Source organism: Setaria viridis, chromosome 5 (genome assembly GCF_005286985.2).
Source record: "Setaria viridis chromosome 5, Setaria_viridis_v4.0, whole genome shotgun sequence".
Classification (NCBI taxonomy): Eukaryota; Viridiplantae; Streptophyta; class Magnoliopsida; order Poales; family Poaceae; genus Setaria; species Setaria viridis.
Window position 1 is genome coordinate 8777496 of NC_048267.2, and position 14081 is coordinate 8791576.

General features: G+C 48.7%; 1 protein-coding gene and 1 non-coding gene across 2 annotated transcripts; both read right to left on the bottom strand.

Moving 5' to 3' along the window:
• Positions 1 to 8931: 8931 nt before the first annotated feature.
• On the bottom strand, positions 8932 to 9070 carry LOC117859394 (small nucleolar RNA Z247). The gene has a single exon (XR_004641189.1). It is a non-coding gene; the product is annotated as a small nucleolar RNA Z247 (small nucleolar RNA).
• Positions 9071 to 9595: 525 nt separating this feature from the next.
• LOC117858935 (receptor-like protein 7) lies at positions 9596 to 13320 on the bottom strand. Its single transcript, XM_034742094.1, has one exon. It carries the CDS (start codon positions 13203 to 13205, stop codon positions 9939 to 9941), a length of 3267 nt encoding a protein of 1088 aa, XP_034597985.1. The 5' UTR covers positions 13206 to 13320; the 3' UTR covers positions 9596 to 9938.
• Positions 13321 to 14081: the final 761 nt, after the last annotated feature.

The following is a 14081-nucleotide window of genomic DNA, read 5'->3' on the forward strand; positions in this document are numbered from 1 at the left end:
GCTCGGGGGCTGTCCAACCTGTTCAACAACCCGCTCGCTCAGAAGCTCGCGGGATTCCCCCAGGCACCGACCTGTGGGTCTTGCATCTCTCTCCTCCCGCTCTCGAGGCTATACGACTAACTCGTGTGGTCAGCGTCCTAGCTCGTGAAACCTAGACAACCTCGCGTTCACCCCTCCTACAAGCTCAACATCCAGTCTCAGCAGGACGCTGGTCAGACGAGGCTAGGTGCCCAGCAGCTACAGGCCTCAGCTACATGTTGTCCTGTCGTATACACCAAGGGAGGGATGGAGCCTGCTTTCACCATATATGATTAAGAACATTGCATTGAACATTTCCCCACGCAGTTTGATACGTGTTAAACTTTTTCCCTACAGGTCCAAGTCATTTACAATACTCTCAGCTACTTTCTGGTACTAGTCCGCCACCTCGGGAATCAAGTTAGCATTAAAGCCGGCTGCGACTCCTGTCATAGCACGCTCCAAGGGTAACTTTGGGAAATGCGACACCACCAAAGTGAAAGAGTTCTTGACGCACTCCACTGCAGTTTCCTTCAGCAGTGTCTTGAGCCAACCTGGTAGGGCCCTAAGACGGTCCAGCAGTGGCATTCGCGCGGCTGGGTCGGCGTCCGGTTGGACCATGTCCATCACATAGCCGGCTGCCTTCCATAGCTCCTCCAGCTCTACCTCCAGCCCTACAATTGCACGTTGGTCATTCTGAAGATTACTTACAGTAGCCTCTAAGCAGCGCTCGGTTTCCTTGCACGCATTGGCTTCGTAGGCTAGCTTCTGTGATACTGCATATGTCGGTGTTTTATACCGGCCATCTACCAAGGGGTACCCGAGGTAGCAGAATGTGTAGTGGGGGATCGCCGGACCTGAAACTTGAAGGTAAAAGCGAGGACACGAGACACGGATTTAGACAGGTTCGGACCGCTAGAGTAGCGTAATACCCTACATCCTATTTAGGGGTGTTTGTATATTGTGCCCTGCGCTTGGGTGTTGAGGTGTGACCTGCCGAGCTAGGTACCGCTGCCCTCCTTTATATACTCCAGGGGGCAGAGTACTAGTCGGATTACAAGGAGGAGTCCTAGTAGGATTACACGGGATGAGTCCTAGTAGAATTACAGGGGAATCCTAGTAGAAGTTTGACTTCTTCCTTCCTTGCGGGTATTGGGGATGTATCCCCAACAACATACTCATGCTTAACCGTTGTGTCATCCTCCTGCTGAAGGCGCGTATTGGAGTCCTCGCACTCCTTGAGGTACCGTTTGAGCCTCTGCTCCCTCATCATAGTATCTGCTCATCCGACCAAGTCTGCATTAGCATCAGAATATCTAGGGGAAATATGACTCAACAAGTCAGCATAGCATACCCCTCAAGTGCGAAGTGAAAACTTCCTTCTCAAAGCAAAGTCATACTTCTCCTACAAGAATTTGTTGGCTTACTTCATGGCATCCTCCTTGGCCTTCTTGAGATTGGCCTTAAGGTGCTCCGCCTTTAGGCGGCAGTGCTCGGCTTGGTGGGCTGTATCCGCCCTCTTCTGTACTTGCTCGAACAGACCCTGTGCGCATCTTCACATTCAGAATTTGGAAATAACAAGGGATTTCAGCAACAGGTTTTCTGGGTTAGTTGGCAAACTTACACTCAAAAATTTGGTGATCCTCGAAGAAGATTGTTGTAGCTCGGCAAGAGCCTTTTGGTCTCACTCGACGCCTTCACCAACGCCCGATCCGGAGGGGGTTCACGACATCTGTCACCACCACTGCCAGACCTCTCTCGTGGTAGGTAAATCCTGGGGAGCTCTTATTCTTAAGGACTGGCTTTGGCCCCTCATCAGCAATTTGCCCGACCTTAGGGTCGGCAATGGTGAAATCTGCAGCTTTGGAGCCGGCGTCCTCCTGTTGCGGAGTTGGAGTCGGCGCAACGTCACCGATGCATCCATTTTTATCAACCCCATCTTCCGGGGGCGGCGGCTGCTTAACGGTGCGACCGCTCGTTGCCTCGGTTTGGGCCGAGCACCTAGTCAGCTGCACGCTAGCATCGTCAACCAGCACGATGGATCTGCATCAAGAAACAAATCAGTCAAATAAGTCGGTGCCAGCAACTACAACACAGACAGTACAAGTAAGTTGCCCTTACAGGGTACTCTTCTTCTTCACCCGGTACTTCAGGCGCAATAGTGGCGGTGGCACCAACATATCTTCGCTGGATCCGCCAAGCATCTTCACCTTCAGCGCCTCCTTCGAGTGCGCCACGTCATCCGTGGTGGTCTCCTAGAGCTCTGACTTCATCTTCTTCACCGGTGGGCTTGGCGTGTCGGACTCCGCTTCACTAACCGACCTATCCGTGGGGGCTGTACTCAAGGCAGCCTTCTCCTTCTTCTTCTTCCCGGCCATCTTCTTCCTCTTCCTACTAGGCTGAGGCGCCTTGGGAACGGTCTGCTTGCGCACAGCCTGCTGTGTCCGTCGCCCAACCAGCTCACGCCTTGGTCCTGGTCGGCCCCTCCCGTCATACCCTTGTCCAACCCAAAGGAAGAGTTTGAGTCCCACTGAAGGTCGGCGGGTGGCACAACGGGCCTGTCGGTCGGGTCGATCTTGGGTGGTCTCGCCTTGGCCCCTCCAGGAAGTGGCGGCGGGCAAAAGTATACAAGTGGGTCATCCTGGTCAATTCATTGCCTTACTCAGAAACATCATAAGTGTGTATGTGTGTGTGTAATGCGTGAAATCAATGCTGAGGACAATCTTACCGGGTTGGACGGTTGCCTCTTCAACGAGAAAGCTTTGGGGACATCCCTGTTACTAATCCGACCCTTGAAGAACTCGACCACCCTGTCGGCGACCACTAAGGTGCGGATCTTGCGCTGGACCTCTCGAGTCGGATAACCTAGCCCCGAGTACTCATACATTGGGTGCACTCGGTGCTTGATCGGTTGCGTCATCCCCTAACAGAAGTTTATACTAATGGCCCCAGCTGTCAATCCCCGAGCCTTCAAGTCGGTGATCTTTGCCAGCAACTCATCCACCTAGACCTGCTCCTCCGAGGTCGGCTGGTTTGACCACTCAGGCATTGCCACTGGCTCGAACCCTGTGCGCGGCGGCAACTCAAGCTGCTAACTAGCAATAAGGAATATAACATCCACAAAAATCACTAACCTAAATCACCCGCTGAAAATCATTTTCAAAATCTTGTTACCGTTGAGTTCTCAAAAATCCAAAATCTTCCCGGCGATTTCGCCGTCCCGGCACCCAATCCGACAGGCATCATTTTATCTTCTCCCGTAATTTTCGCCGCGTGCTGGTCGACAGACCGCCGCGCGTGCTCCAACCACGTGCCGCAATCACCGCCAGCCTCCCCTTTTTCTCTTTATTTCTCTCTTTCTCTTTTCCCTTCCTTCTTCTTCCTTCTTCTTCCTCCTTCCTTCTTCTCTTTCCTCCTCCCCCTTCTTCTTCCTGGCGCACACCTTCCTCAGTGCCATAACTCCTCTGGTGCCCAGCCTCCCTGGCGCCTGGCCTCTCTAGCGCCCGGCTGCCCCCGGCACCCGCGCGCTTAGGACCCCCGCCGCCCGGCGCGGCCCCACCGGTGCCCTCAGGCCGCGCGCCGCCCCATGCCGGGCCCCTGCGCCTGTCGCCGCTGAGCCCCGCCCCCGGCCACGCCGGCTCCCGCCCCGCGCCTGCTAGGCCCCTGTCCCGCGCCCGCCGGAGCTCACCGGCCCCCACTTCACCGGCCGCTCCCCGCCCCTCCCGCCGGCCTATAAAAAGGGGCAACGCCCCGGCCACCACCGCCACACCTCGCCCCAAACCCAGCTCTGCCCAAGTCCCTCGCCTTCTTGCACCCGACCGTCGGCGCCGCCCCTCACAATAGATGCCCCGCCACCACCAGGAACACCGCCCCCAAGCCCCTGTCGGCCGCCCCTTCTCCACCTTCAAATCCCCACGGTAATGGGAAAAATGGGACCCCCTCCATCTACTCCACATCCCCCGCCCCATGGCTCGCCACCGGTGAGGCCGGCCGGCCCCCCCTCTCCTCCCCAACCTTCCGACCGGCCCAGGCAAAGAGAGGAAGAAAACCCCCTCCATTTCGATCTAACCCCCTCTTTCTTCCTATTCGCAAATCAGCCCTTCCACCACTCTCAAGAACTTCTCATAGATCTGCCCTTCCACTCCCAAAAATATTTACAAATAGGCTCCTGGTTTCTCGCGGATTAGTCCTAAACCCTCTTTTAAAGCCCCTAATACACGTTTAACTCGTCATTTCATGTGCCAAACTTCCTCCAATTGATCCCATATTCGACCACATCATCCTCCAGTATACTTCCGCCAAGTCATATCCAAATTTCCTGAAAATACTCATTCTACCTATTTTCCATTCGCATTCTTTGTTCGGAGCTCAACGGGAAAAATCTTATTTTCTTTTATTTATTGTGTGCCGGTTTGTGTGTGCCGTAGATCGCGGAGTACCCGAGGAGGAGCACGAGGAGGAGTTTGATCGCGAGCCCGAGCCCGAGGACCAGCAGCGCGAGCTGAAACTCCCGGAAGGCTTTGAGGACGGCAAGTCCAATCTCACCCTTTGATGCATATTCAATTCCTAGTTTTCAAACACAACCTATTGGCCTGTTTTATAAAAATGCATATTGTTTTATTGCAAGACATGGTTGGATAGCCACCCCTTGATTGTTATGAATATTCCTTATTATCTATAATTATCTCTAAATATGACTTACTCTGTTTAGATGATAATTACTGCTAGAACGCTTAGGAACTCGTTACTCAAATTCAATCATGACTGCAATGGTTTATTTAGAGAATAAATGTGTGAGTGTTTTCAAGTGAGAAAATGGGTTTTCGGGTATAAGGGCAAGAGATGCTTAGATGAGATGGATGGATGTTTCTTGTGTGAAATGCCAAAATGTTGGGCTCGTACCTTTGTGGTTGAGCAAGTTGGGAGATATCCATCTTGTCATGGGTAAGGACCGAGTTGATGTGTCATATTGCTTAATTCAACCATCGTGCAACCACTCAACCATTGTATGGGCAACGGCTTAGCATAAATCCCACTAGCTAAATTGTTAGTCTTCGGGTGCGCTAGTGAGCAACGGAGCCCACGGAAAAGGAGTAAGATCTTTGTGACTTAAGTCCTGGTTAAGACCTCGTTGGTAGGTCGTTAACCCCTTGGTCGCTTCCATGTGGACTAGTCAGTCTTAGCTAAGGTGGGTAATGGCTTTGTTAGGATCCGCACCGGCACTAAGGTGATCGTGCTGTGGTACCCTACTTGTGGGAAAAGTGTACAACCTCTGCAGAGTTAAAACCTATCCGGGTAGCCGTGTCCACGGTATTGGACGAGTTACGGCTTGATCACATAACTAGCACTTGGAGATGAATGGTTTTCATGGTGTGTGTGTTGGATTTTGGAAGTGTCCGGCAGTTGTGTTGTGAGCTATGGCGGACGGGAGTCCGATAGTAATAAAATTTGGATCCTTTGTGTAGGATCAACCCCACTCAATGTTTCGGTTACTAAAGGAAAAACTTTACCAAAAACTCTTTTGAAAACAAATCCGTGCATGTGATGAAAATCTAGCTTTATTGCAAATGAACCTTAGCCTATCCTTATTGTATCCTGTGCATATACTTGATTGTATCCCCCTCCGTGGATGGGGTTGGACTTGTTGAGTACTTTTGTACTCACCCTTGCTTTGTTGCTACAGAGGAAGACCCGGACTTCGTCGTCGAGGAGTTTGAGTAGGAGGTTGTGTCCGCACCCAACGCTGCCTGTGGTGTTGGCCTTCACAAGATGCTTCTGCTGCCGTGTAGTCCCGAGTGCTGTCTTTTGGCAGTCGCTTGGTTAGCCGCTGTTATTTATTTGGTTCTTATCACGGCGTGGCTTTCACGCCCACTCCCTCAGGAGTTGTACGGTAACTGAACTATCTGTTGTATAAATGTGCTATCAGCCTCCTGGGACTGGTATTTGCATCACATTTAGTCTCCGCTGATGTGGGGATGCTTCAAGGAACCACTCACTATGCCAACCCTTGTTGGACTCCTTCAACTGTAGATCAAAGTATTTCTGCACCTTCTTGGGCCGCAGCGAGAATCCACAACCCCCAACTACCCGACTTTGTTTACCCTTACTAATCACAGGCTTAAGATGATAAAGATACCTCCAGAGATGAAAATGTGGGGGGATGCCCAAATATGCCTCACACAGGTGGATGAATACAGCAATGTCCAAGATTGAGTTTGGATTTAGATGTACCAGTTCAATCTTGTAGTAGTGGAGAAGGCCACGGAAGAAGTCTCCACACGGGATCCCGAATCTGCACTCGAAGAACGACGCGGAGACCACTGTGTCCACCGTGTCCTCCGACAAGAACTCTTGGACGGCGGTGGGCTTCCACTCCAGCAGCGCTTGCAGCCCAAGGAGGCCCCGGTCGACGAGGGTTTAGATGCGCTCTTGCGTCCTGAGAGACTTCATCCAAATGGAAGATGGTTTAGGGGCGTTTTCTTGTGCCATTTCTTCGAGCTCGATGCTTTGAGATTTAGATCTAAATGTGGTTAGGGTTTTGCTGCACATACAGTGGCGCAGCGGCTTGAGGGTGGCGGCATTGTGCGCGCGAGCAGAATGAGCATTGCGGTGGCAAGCCTAGGGTTTGCGAGTTGAAGTGCTCAGAGGGCTCAAGGCGGCGGCACTGAGAATGTTCAAGATAAGATTGAAACGGCTCCATGACCCCTTGCGCTTTTGAGGGGGATGACGGCGTAACTTATGGACGGAAACCGTGGGCCTCCCGTTATCGTGGCGCGATGTGCCGGGTGAAATTTGCGGGTTTTTTCCATTAGCACTGCGTGCATGGGACGAAATCTACGGAATCTCTGTTGCGCTTTTAACGACGTGCCTCTATGGCACCGTCAGTCCTCATCCTCGAGGGCTGGGCACCTAATTCTACTTAGCGTGCCTCCGTGGCACCGCCAGTCCTCGTCCTCGAGGGCTGGGCACCTAATTCTACTCGGTGCACCTCCGTGGCTCCACCAGTCCTCATCCTACGGGGTTGGGCGCCAAATTCTACTCAGCATGCCTCCGTGGCACCGCCAGTCCTTGTCCTCGTGAGCTGGGCACCTAATTCTACTCAGCGCGCCTCCGTGGCACCGCCAGTCCTTGTCCTTAGGGGTTGGGCGCCTAATTCTACTCGGTGTGCCTCCATGGCACCTCCAGTCCTAGGAGGCTGGACGCCTAATTCATGTCGACCCGCCTCCACAGCTCAGCTAGTCCTCGACCTCGGGGACTATACGCCCAATTTCAAGTTAGTATGCCTCTGTGGCCCCAAAAATCCCCAAAACCAGATGAAGGGACACATTTTTACTCAGCTACAATCATACTCCCTGAAAGGATTACTGGCAATACATATTACAAGCAACTGTGAATAGTTCTGGGATAGCTGACATCCTAGGATAAGAAGCTACAACATAGAAAAAGAAAAAAGCACAATACAAGAAAGTTGTGCGACACACTTCCCTACCGGTGTCCTGGACAAAGTGTGAGGTTCACGATATAGCCTCCTCATGAGGATTCTTCTAGCATCGTTACCTCCCGACTTCACCGCAGAGACTGCGAAGGGAAGGAGCACCCTGGTTTTCCTCACAAGAATTTTTCTGGCATCAGGATTTTGAGTGGGTGCTACTCCCATCAAAGACTACAAGCTTCAAACCTACGAGTGCTATTATTCGGGCCATGACTCTCTACGCTATAAGTTGGTCTATTTATAGCCGGGCAGTTAGCTAACATCCAAAGTGCTACAGTAAACTCGTGAGGATGCACGACAAGGCTTTCCCATGCTGGTACGGCTCTACAATGTTCACGTGATGCTCGAGCTGATCCACAAGTATTGCTAGGAATTTTGAATTCACTCATACGGTTCAGTACTACCGTAAGCAAGCATTTTTGTCACTTACCTATCATTTCACGCATCCTTATCTCTAGAGATTCGGACATATACTTTTAGTCGGTAAGCCTCCGTGGTTGTGCCTATCCTTGTGCTCGGGCACTAGGATCTGCTTCAAGGGACAATTTCTTCTTCTTTGACCATTGGATCGATTATCCTAATCACTTCAAAGCTCAAGGGCTTCTCCTATGGAGTGCGTCTTGTGACGCCCTCCGTAACGTTTGCTTCGACCTACTGGATGCCAGCATCCACCAACTCATCACTTGTCTTCGCTCTGCAAGTTGGCTCTGCGTTCACTCGGATTTTCTTCTTTTTTGAGCACTATGCAGCCTCTCCGTCACCATGACGTCATCGCAGCTTCAACCAAGTTCAAATTAAGCTTCGCTGTGATAACCTCAAGTGCCTGTTTGCCTACACATTGCTCAGGAGCTTGAGGGATATGGGTACCCCTTGGGTCCCTACCGACTAGGATACTGGCCGGACCTGACAAGTGGGCCCACCCGACCAGGGTGTGCGGGCCAAGGATATGAAGATACTTGAAGCAAACGTCAAGGCAACAAGATAGTCCAAGTCTGCCCGGACATCATGGAACGTGTTTTGTAGTCCAACTCAGAATACTTGCAATGTATTTACCGAGTAGATTAGATTCAAACCGACTTGTAACTCTTGGTCGTCAGCCTATATAAGGCGGCCAAGGGCACCCCCGAGGGAATGGGAATATCATCTCATACCAGCAATACAATCCACGCATACAGAACGTAGAGTATTACTCTCCAGAGGCTCGAACCTGTCTAAAAACCCTTGTGTCCCTTGTGTTCTCACGATCACCTTCGAGTTCTTGGTTTTGTAATCGCCCTCACCTACAAATCAACCACTTGAGTAACCCCCTGGTGGACTGCCAGGCTGATAAACTCGACAGTAGCCTCCACGACCTCTAGAAGCTGAATTAGCCGAGGATTGGTAGTGACCACCTGAGCGCTGATCAAACATGTCTAAGCGCATCTCATATGCCATGACTTGAGCATAAAGATCATTGGTAGAGATGGGATCTGACCGGCCCAAGATAGAGGAAACAATGGGATTGTATTCAAAATCAAGACCATTCAAAATAAAGGATATCATCTCATTATTGTCAATAGGCCTCCCCGCAGCAGCAATTTCATCTCCTATGACCTTCATCTTGTTGAAGTACGTTGCGACGTTCATGCTTCCCTTCTTGAGGCTTGCAAGTTGCATCCGTAGATTGATTACTCGTGCACATGATTGTGCCAAGTGCATGTCTTCCCATGCTGCCCAAACTTCGAACGACGATATCAACGTAGCTACCTGCACCAACACTGTGGATGATAGGGAGTTGACGAGATGGCCGAGTACCTGGTGGTCTTGCGTCAGTCAAATCTCATACGCCGGGTTGGAGACGTCGTTCTTCTTGTCATCTTGGATTGTTTTTGGTGGTGCCAGAATTGAGCCGTCAAGGATTCCAAGGAGCCGAGCACCCCTGATCAGCGGCAACACTTGGGCCTTCCAAAGAATGAAGTTCTCTCACGTGAGCTTCTCGGAGACCGGCGGCCCGAGAGCACTTGATGATGACGAGGAACTGGAGGCCATGGCAGTAGATGTATTTTGAGGAAGTAGCTCTGATTACCATGAAAGGAATAGTGGCAATTAGGTGAACGTGGCTGCCTGCCTAGGCTAGCCGCGGCTGCATGTTAATATAGAGGAAATCCCCAACAAATTACATGAGTTTGATTACAACTTGTAATACAAGATACACTTGGTTTAAACCGTCTCTATCTATACAAAGTCTATCTATAGCTAGAGGTTTTAACCAATGCATCTAAGTATCCAGTGCCATCAAGTTCATTTGACGTGTTTATACAAGACTCTTTACAAGAGATATATCTATCCTTTTAACACAGACACCAATCCTTGAGTGTGATGGGAAGGTGGGATTGACCCTTCTTGAAAAAAATGATATCCAACATAAGATGGATTGAGTGGTTTTTCGTTAAGAAGAAGAAATAGGCATGCAAATTTGAGTTGAAGTGGACTCAACACTAAGTGGTTTGGATGCATGACCATACCTCCCACTCGAACCAGCTGATCTAGGTTCAGTTCCTACTTGGCCCCTTCTGAGTAATTGTAGTTGGTTAGGTGAAGCAGCTGGATAGATCGAAGGCAATGCATTGTCTGGGTAGCTCACTGTTGTGGCATTGAAATGTAACAATGATCTCCATGAGATTCCCCACGTTAGGACAACTGCAATTGCAAATCCGACACCAAATCCCAGACCCGCAAAAAGGAACAGTACAATATCTATTGGTAACTTCTCCGACTGATGAAGCACAATATCAGGTGTCATGTTGTTGCATGCTTTGGACACTTGAAGTCCACATAGGCCAATGTTCCCTAGAAATGAGAGATTAGAGAATGTCAAGAAGTGGGGAGAGTCGGGTATTCTACCCTCCAGCTTGTTGTAGGATAGATTCAGTATTGAAAGAAAATCAAGTGATGTCAACTTTTGTGGGATCTCTCCTGAAAGATCATTTGAAGATAGATCGAGGGACTCAAGTTGATGTAGCATGCCAAATTGAGATGGAATTGGTCCATTGAGGGCATTATGTGACATGTTTACCGCACTGAGCAGGACAAGGTCCCCAATTGACTGGGGAATGGCACCATAGAATGCGTTATCTGAAACATCGATGACTACAATGGTCCTCAATATTTTAGAAAAAGTGATATCAGATCCTTTGTATGTGATTGCAGTGGTGAACTGGTATGTTTGGCCAAGTGGATCATATTGCTTTTCCATGACCAACCTCTCATTGACAGCTTTAGTCCTCATGGATTTCATTGTCCTAAGCCATTCAGTACGCAATAATCCTGAGAAATTATTTGAAGACAAGTCAAAAATTCGAAGATTTATAAACTCACAACTATTTTTATCTTCAGAAACAGAAGGCCCCACATTTCCGACAAACTTGTTGGATTTTAGAACAAGAACTTGAAGTTTAGGAAGCACATTCATCCAACATGGAAATGTATCCTCAATATGATTATTCCCGATATCGAAAACCTCCAAGTCTTTGCAAGCAACTAAAGATCTTGGTAATTGTCCTTCAATCCGATTGTCGCTAAAATCTAATGCCCCAAATGCACAACCCTGCTTTAGGCTATTTGGTAATCTTCCATGAAGTTGATTTCCTCTCAAATTTAATACATTCAGGTAACTCATGTCCTCCATTAAACAAGAAGGGATAGAGCCAAGCAAATCATTATTTGAGAGATCGAGGAGCTTAAGACTTGTCGCTTCACAAACTGATGGCGGAATTTCTCCGGACAGCTTGTTTCCAGAAGCCATGAGAAGGGAAATACTGCTTAAGTCAGAACCAAAATTGAATGGTATAGATGAGAATCGGTTGTTTGAGCAATCAAATAGTTGGGTCTGCGGTCCAGGTATAGGTAAAGGCCCTTCAAATAGGTTATAACTGATATCAATAACAAACATATTAGCTGAAATGCCAGAGCCATATCCTATACTACTACTAAATTGGTTGTGTGATAAGTTCATCAGGATGATCGAGTCAATCCAGTTATCCCACGCCCACTGAGGTACGGTGCCATGGATGTGATTGTTTGAAAGGTCAAGAACTTGAACTGAGTGCATGTTCCTCAAGATATCAGGGAGCTTGGATATGTTACAAGATGCTAGACACACAGTATCAAAATTGTCGATGGACTCCCATGAAGAATTATACTCCCCATCTAATATGGAAAGTTTGTTGTTTGACAGATTCAACCTAAATAAATTGGGCAATTTAAAGAATGAGCTGAGTTCGATGGTACCACTGAAACCGTTGGAATGAAAATTTATGACTCCCAAATTTGTTAGATTAAACAGATGTGGGGGCACTTGACCAGAAAAATTGCATGCATATAGTTTTAATGTACTTAGTTTCTTGAGGTTACCTATGAAAGAAGGTACTTGACCAGATATGCCACAATTCGAGAATTGCAGAATTTCCAAAGAAGTTAAATTTGCGACCCAAGATGGCATTTCTCCTACTATACCAGCCCCAGAAACTTGTAATGCTGTCAAGGATCTGAGCTCACCAATTGAAGAGGGAAGCTCTTGGTGAGAGTCTGTTGCTGCGATACCTAAACTCTTCAAAGATTTGAGATGGCTTATAGAACTCGGAATGGGACCAGAGAAGTTAGTGTTGCTGCAAAGCAGATCCGTCATAATGCTATCTGATGAGAAATTGGGCAACAAGCCTGATACTTTGAAATTATAACTGATATCGACAACTGTCAAGTTTTTGTTTTGGAAGATCCTCACCGGGAACGGTCCTTCAAGGAGATTATAGGCAAGTCTAAGAACACTGAGGGAAGGTAAATCAGCAAATGACTCTGGAATTCGGCCAAACAGTTTGTTATACTTGAGGTTGACCTTGGTCAATGAGTGAATGAGAGACAAGGACCCACAAATCGGTGCATTGAGGTTGGTATTTCGAAGGCTGAGAACCTGAAGCTGAGGAGTGGAATTAGCAAATGCACTGCACCATGCTGCCCCATTTCCAGAGAGGTCAACAGTGTCTAGATAAAGCTCTTTCAGGTTGCTAAGATTAGCGACTAGTGATCCAATGTCTGGCTCTACGACGGGCCACCGCCCTTCGCCAAGTGGCAGGAAATAATCATTGTCTCCTTCAACAAGATAAATCCAATTAGAGAAGTCCAGAGATACCAATTTGCTGAGCCGCCGTATCTCATGTGGTATCATGCCTGCGAAGTCGGAGTAGGAGAGGTTGAGATGGGTGAGCTCGGTGAGCCGCTCAAACCCAACAGCCGGGAGCTCTGACTCATTGAGGCTGTTCCCGGAGAGGTCCAGGTGCCTCAGGGAGGTCAGGTCGAAAAGCGCCGGGTGGAGGCCGGCACTCTCCAGCCCGCATCCGCCGAGGTCGAGGATGGTCACGCGGCCGTCAGCGCAGGCGACGCCCTCCCAACCGCAGCAGTCGGTGCCGGCACGCCACGACGCGAGGGTGCATGCGGAATCGCTGGTGGAGAAGGAACGCCCCAGCCGGAGCAGCGCCGAGGCCTGGTCCGGATGGCACTGGACCTTTGCTGGTGGCATGGCAGTTTGGTTGCTGTAGGCGCCGAGGGAGTAGGAGAGCTGGATCGGAAGGAACAGGTGAACGAGCAAGGAGAGGAGGAGCTGCTGGCGGTGGCTGGTATGGGAGATCGCCATTGTTGAGAACTTGAGAATTCTTGCCATGGCGTTCCCCACGCTTTGGGCTCGTATATTTTGACACGCACAGGCTTGTTGCTACTAGTGTCGCTTCTCGTTGTTTCTTGGGCTATGTGTTCTTGTGTGTATCGATACACACACTTGTCTGATGGCCTTTGCTACACGTTCATCATGAATCTAACTGCCCTGCACGCCGTGCAATCATTCATGGTGACTGAGTCGTCCTTGATGCGGTCGGCTGGTCATCTCCATCGCGGTTGGTACAGGTCAGGAATGCGGAGGAAGGCGCGTGCTTGACTCTCTGCTCCTCCTAAGTCAAACCATCTTATGTTTAATCAAGATTATATAAAAATATATTAATATTTTTGATGTCTAACAAGTTTTATTATATTTATTATGAAATATATTTTCATAGTATACCTATTTAGTATTATAAATATTGGTACTTTTTATTATAAATTTGATCAAACTTAAAATAGTTTGACTTAGAATAAACCTAAGGAGATACTCTTTACGGGATGGAAGGAATAATTTATAGAGAAACAGCGACATAGAACACTCACTGTTTTGCTCAGGGCATGCGTCTACACTTTGCACTCGACGCATTGAACATTAATTATGCGAAACCGCAGGCACCATTCTTTCCAGGGCTATAGTGACAGGCGAGAAGCTACCTGCCACTGGTGGTGGCCCTAGTGACACGTCGTAGACCTCGTCAAAAAATTTAAAGCTAGAGAGGCATCAAATTTAAAAACCTAAGCACCAACAAATTGGTATATCCTTAGGTGTAACATAGGAATGCTTCCCAATGACAATAAAATTCTTTTACAGTACACAATAATACTACTTATTGGTATATAATATATATAAGATCTAATTGTTCATTATTATGGATAATTTAGT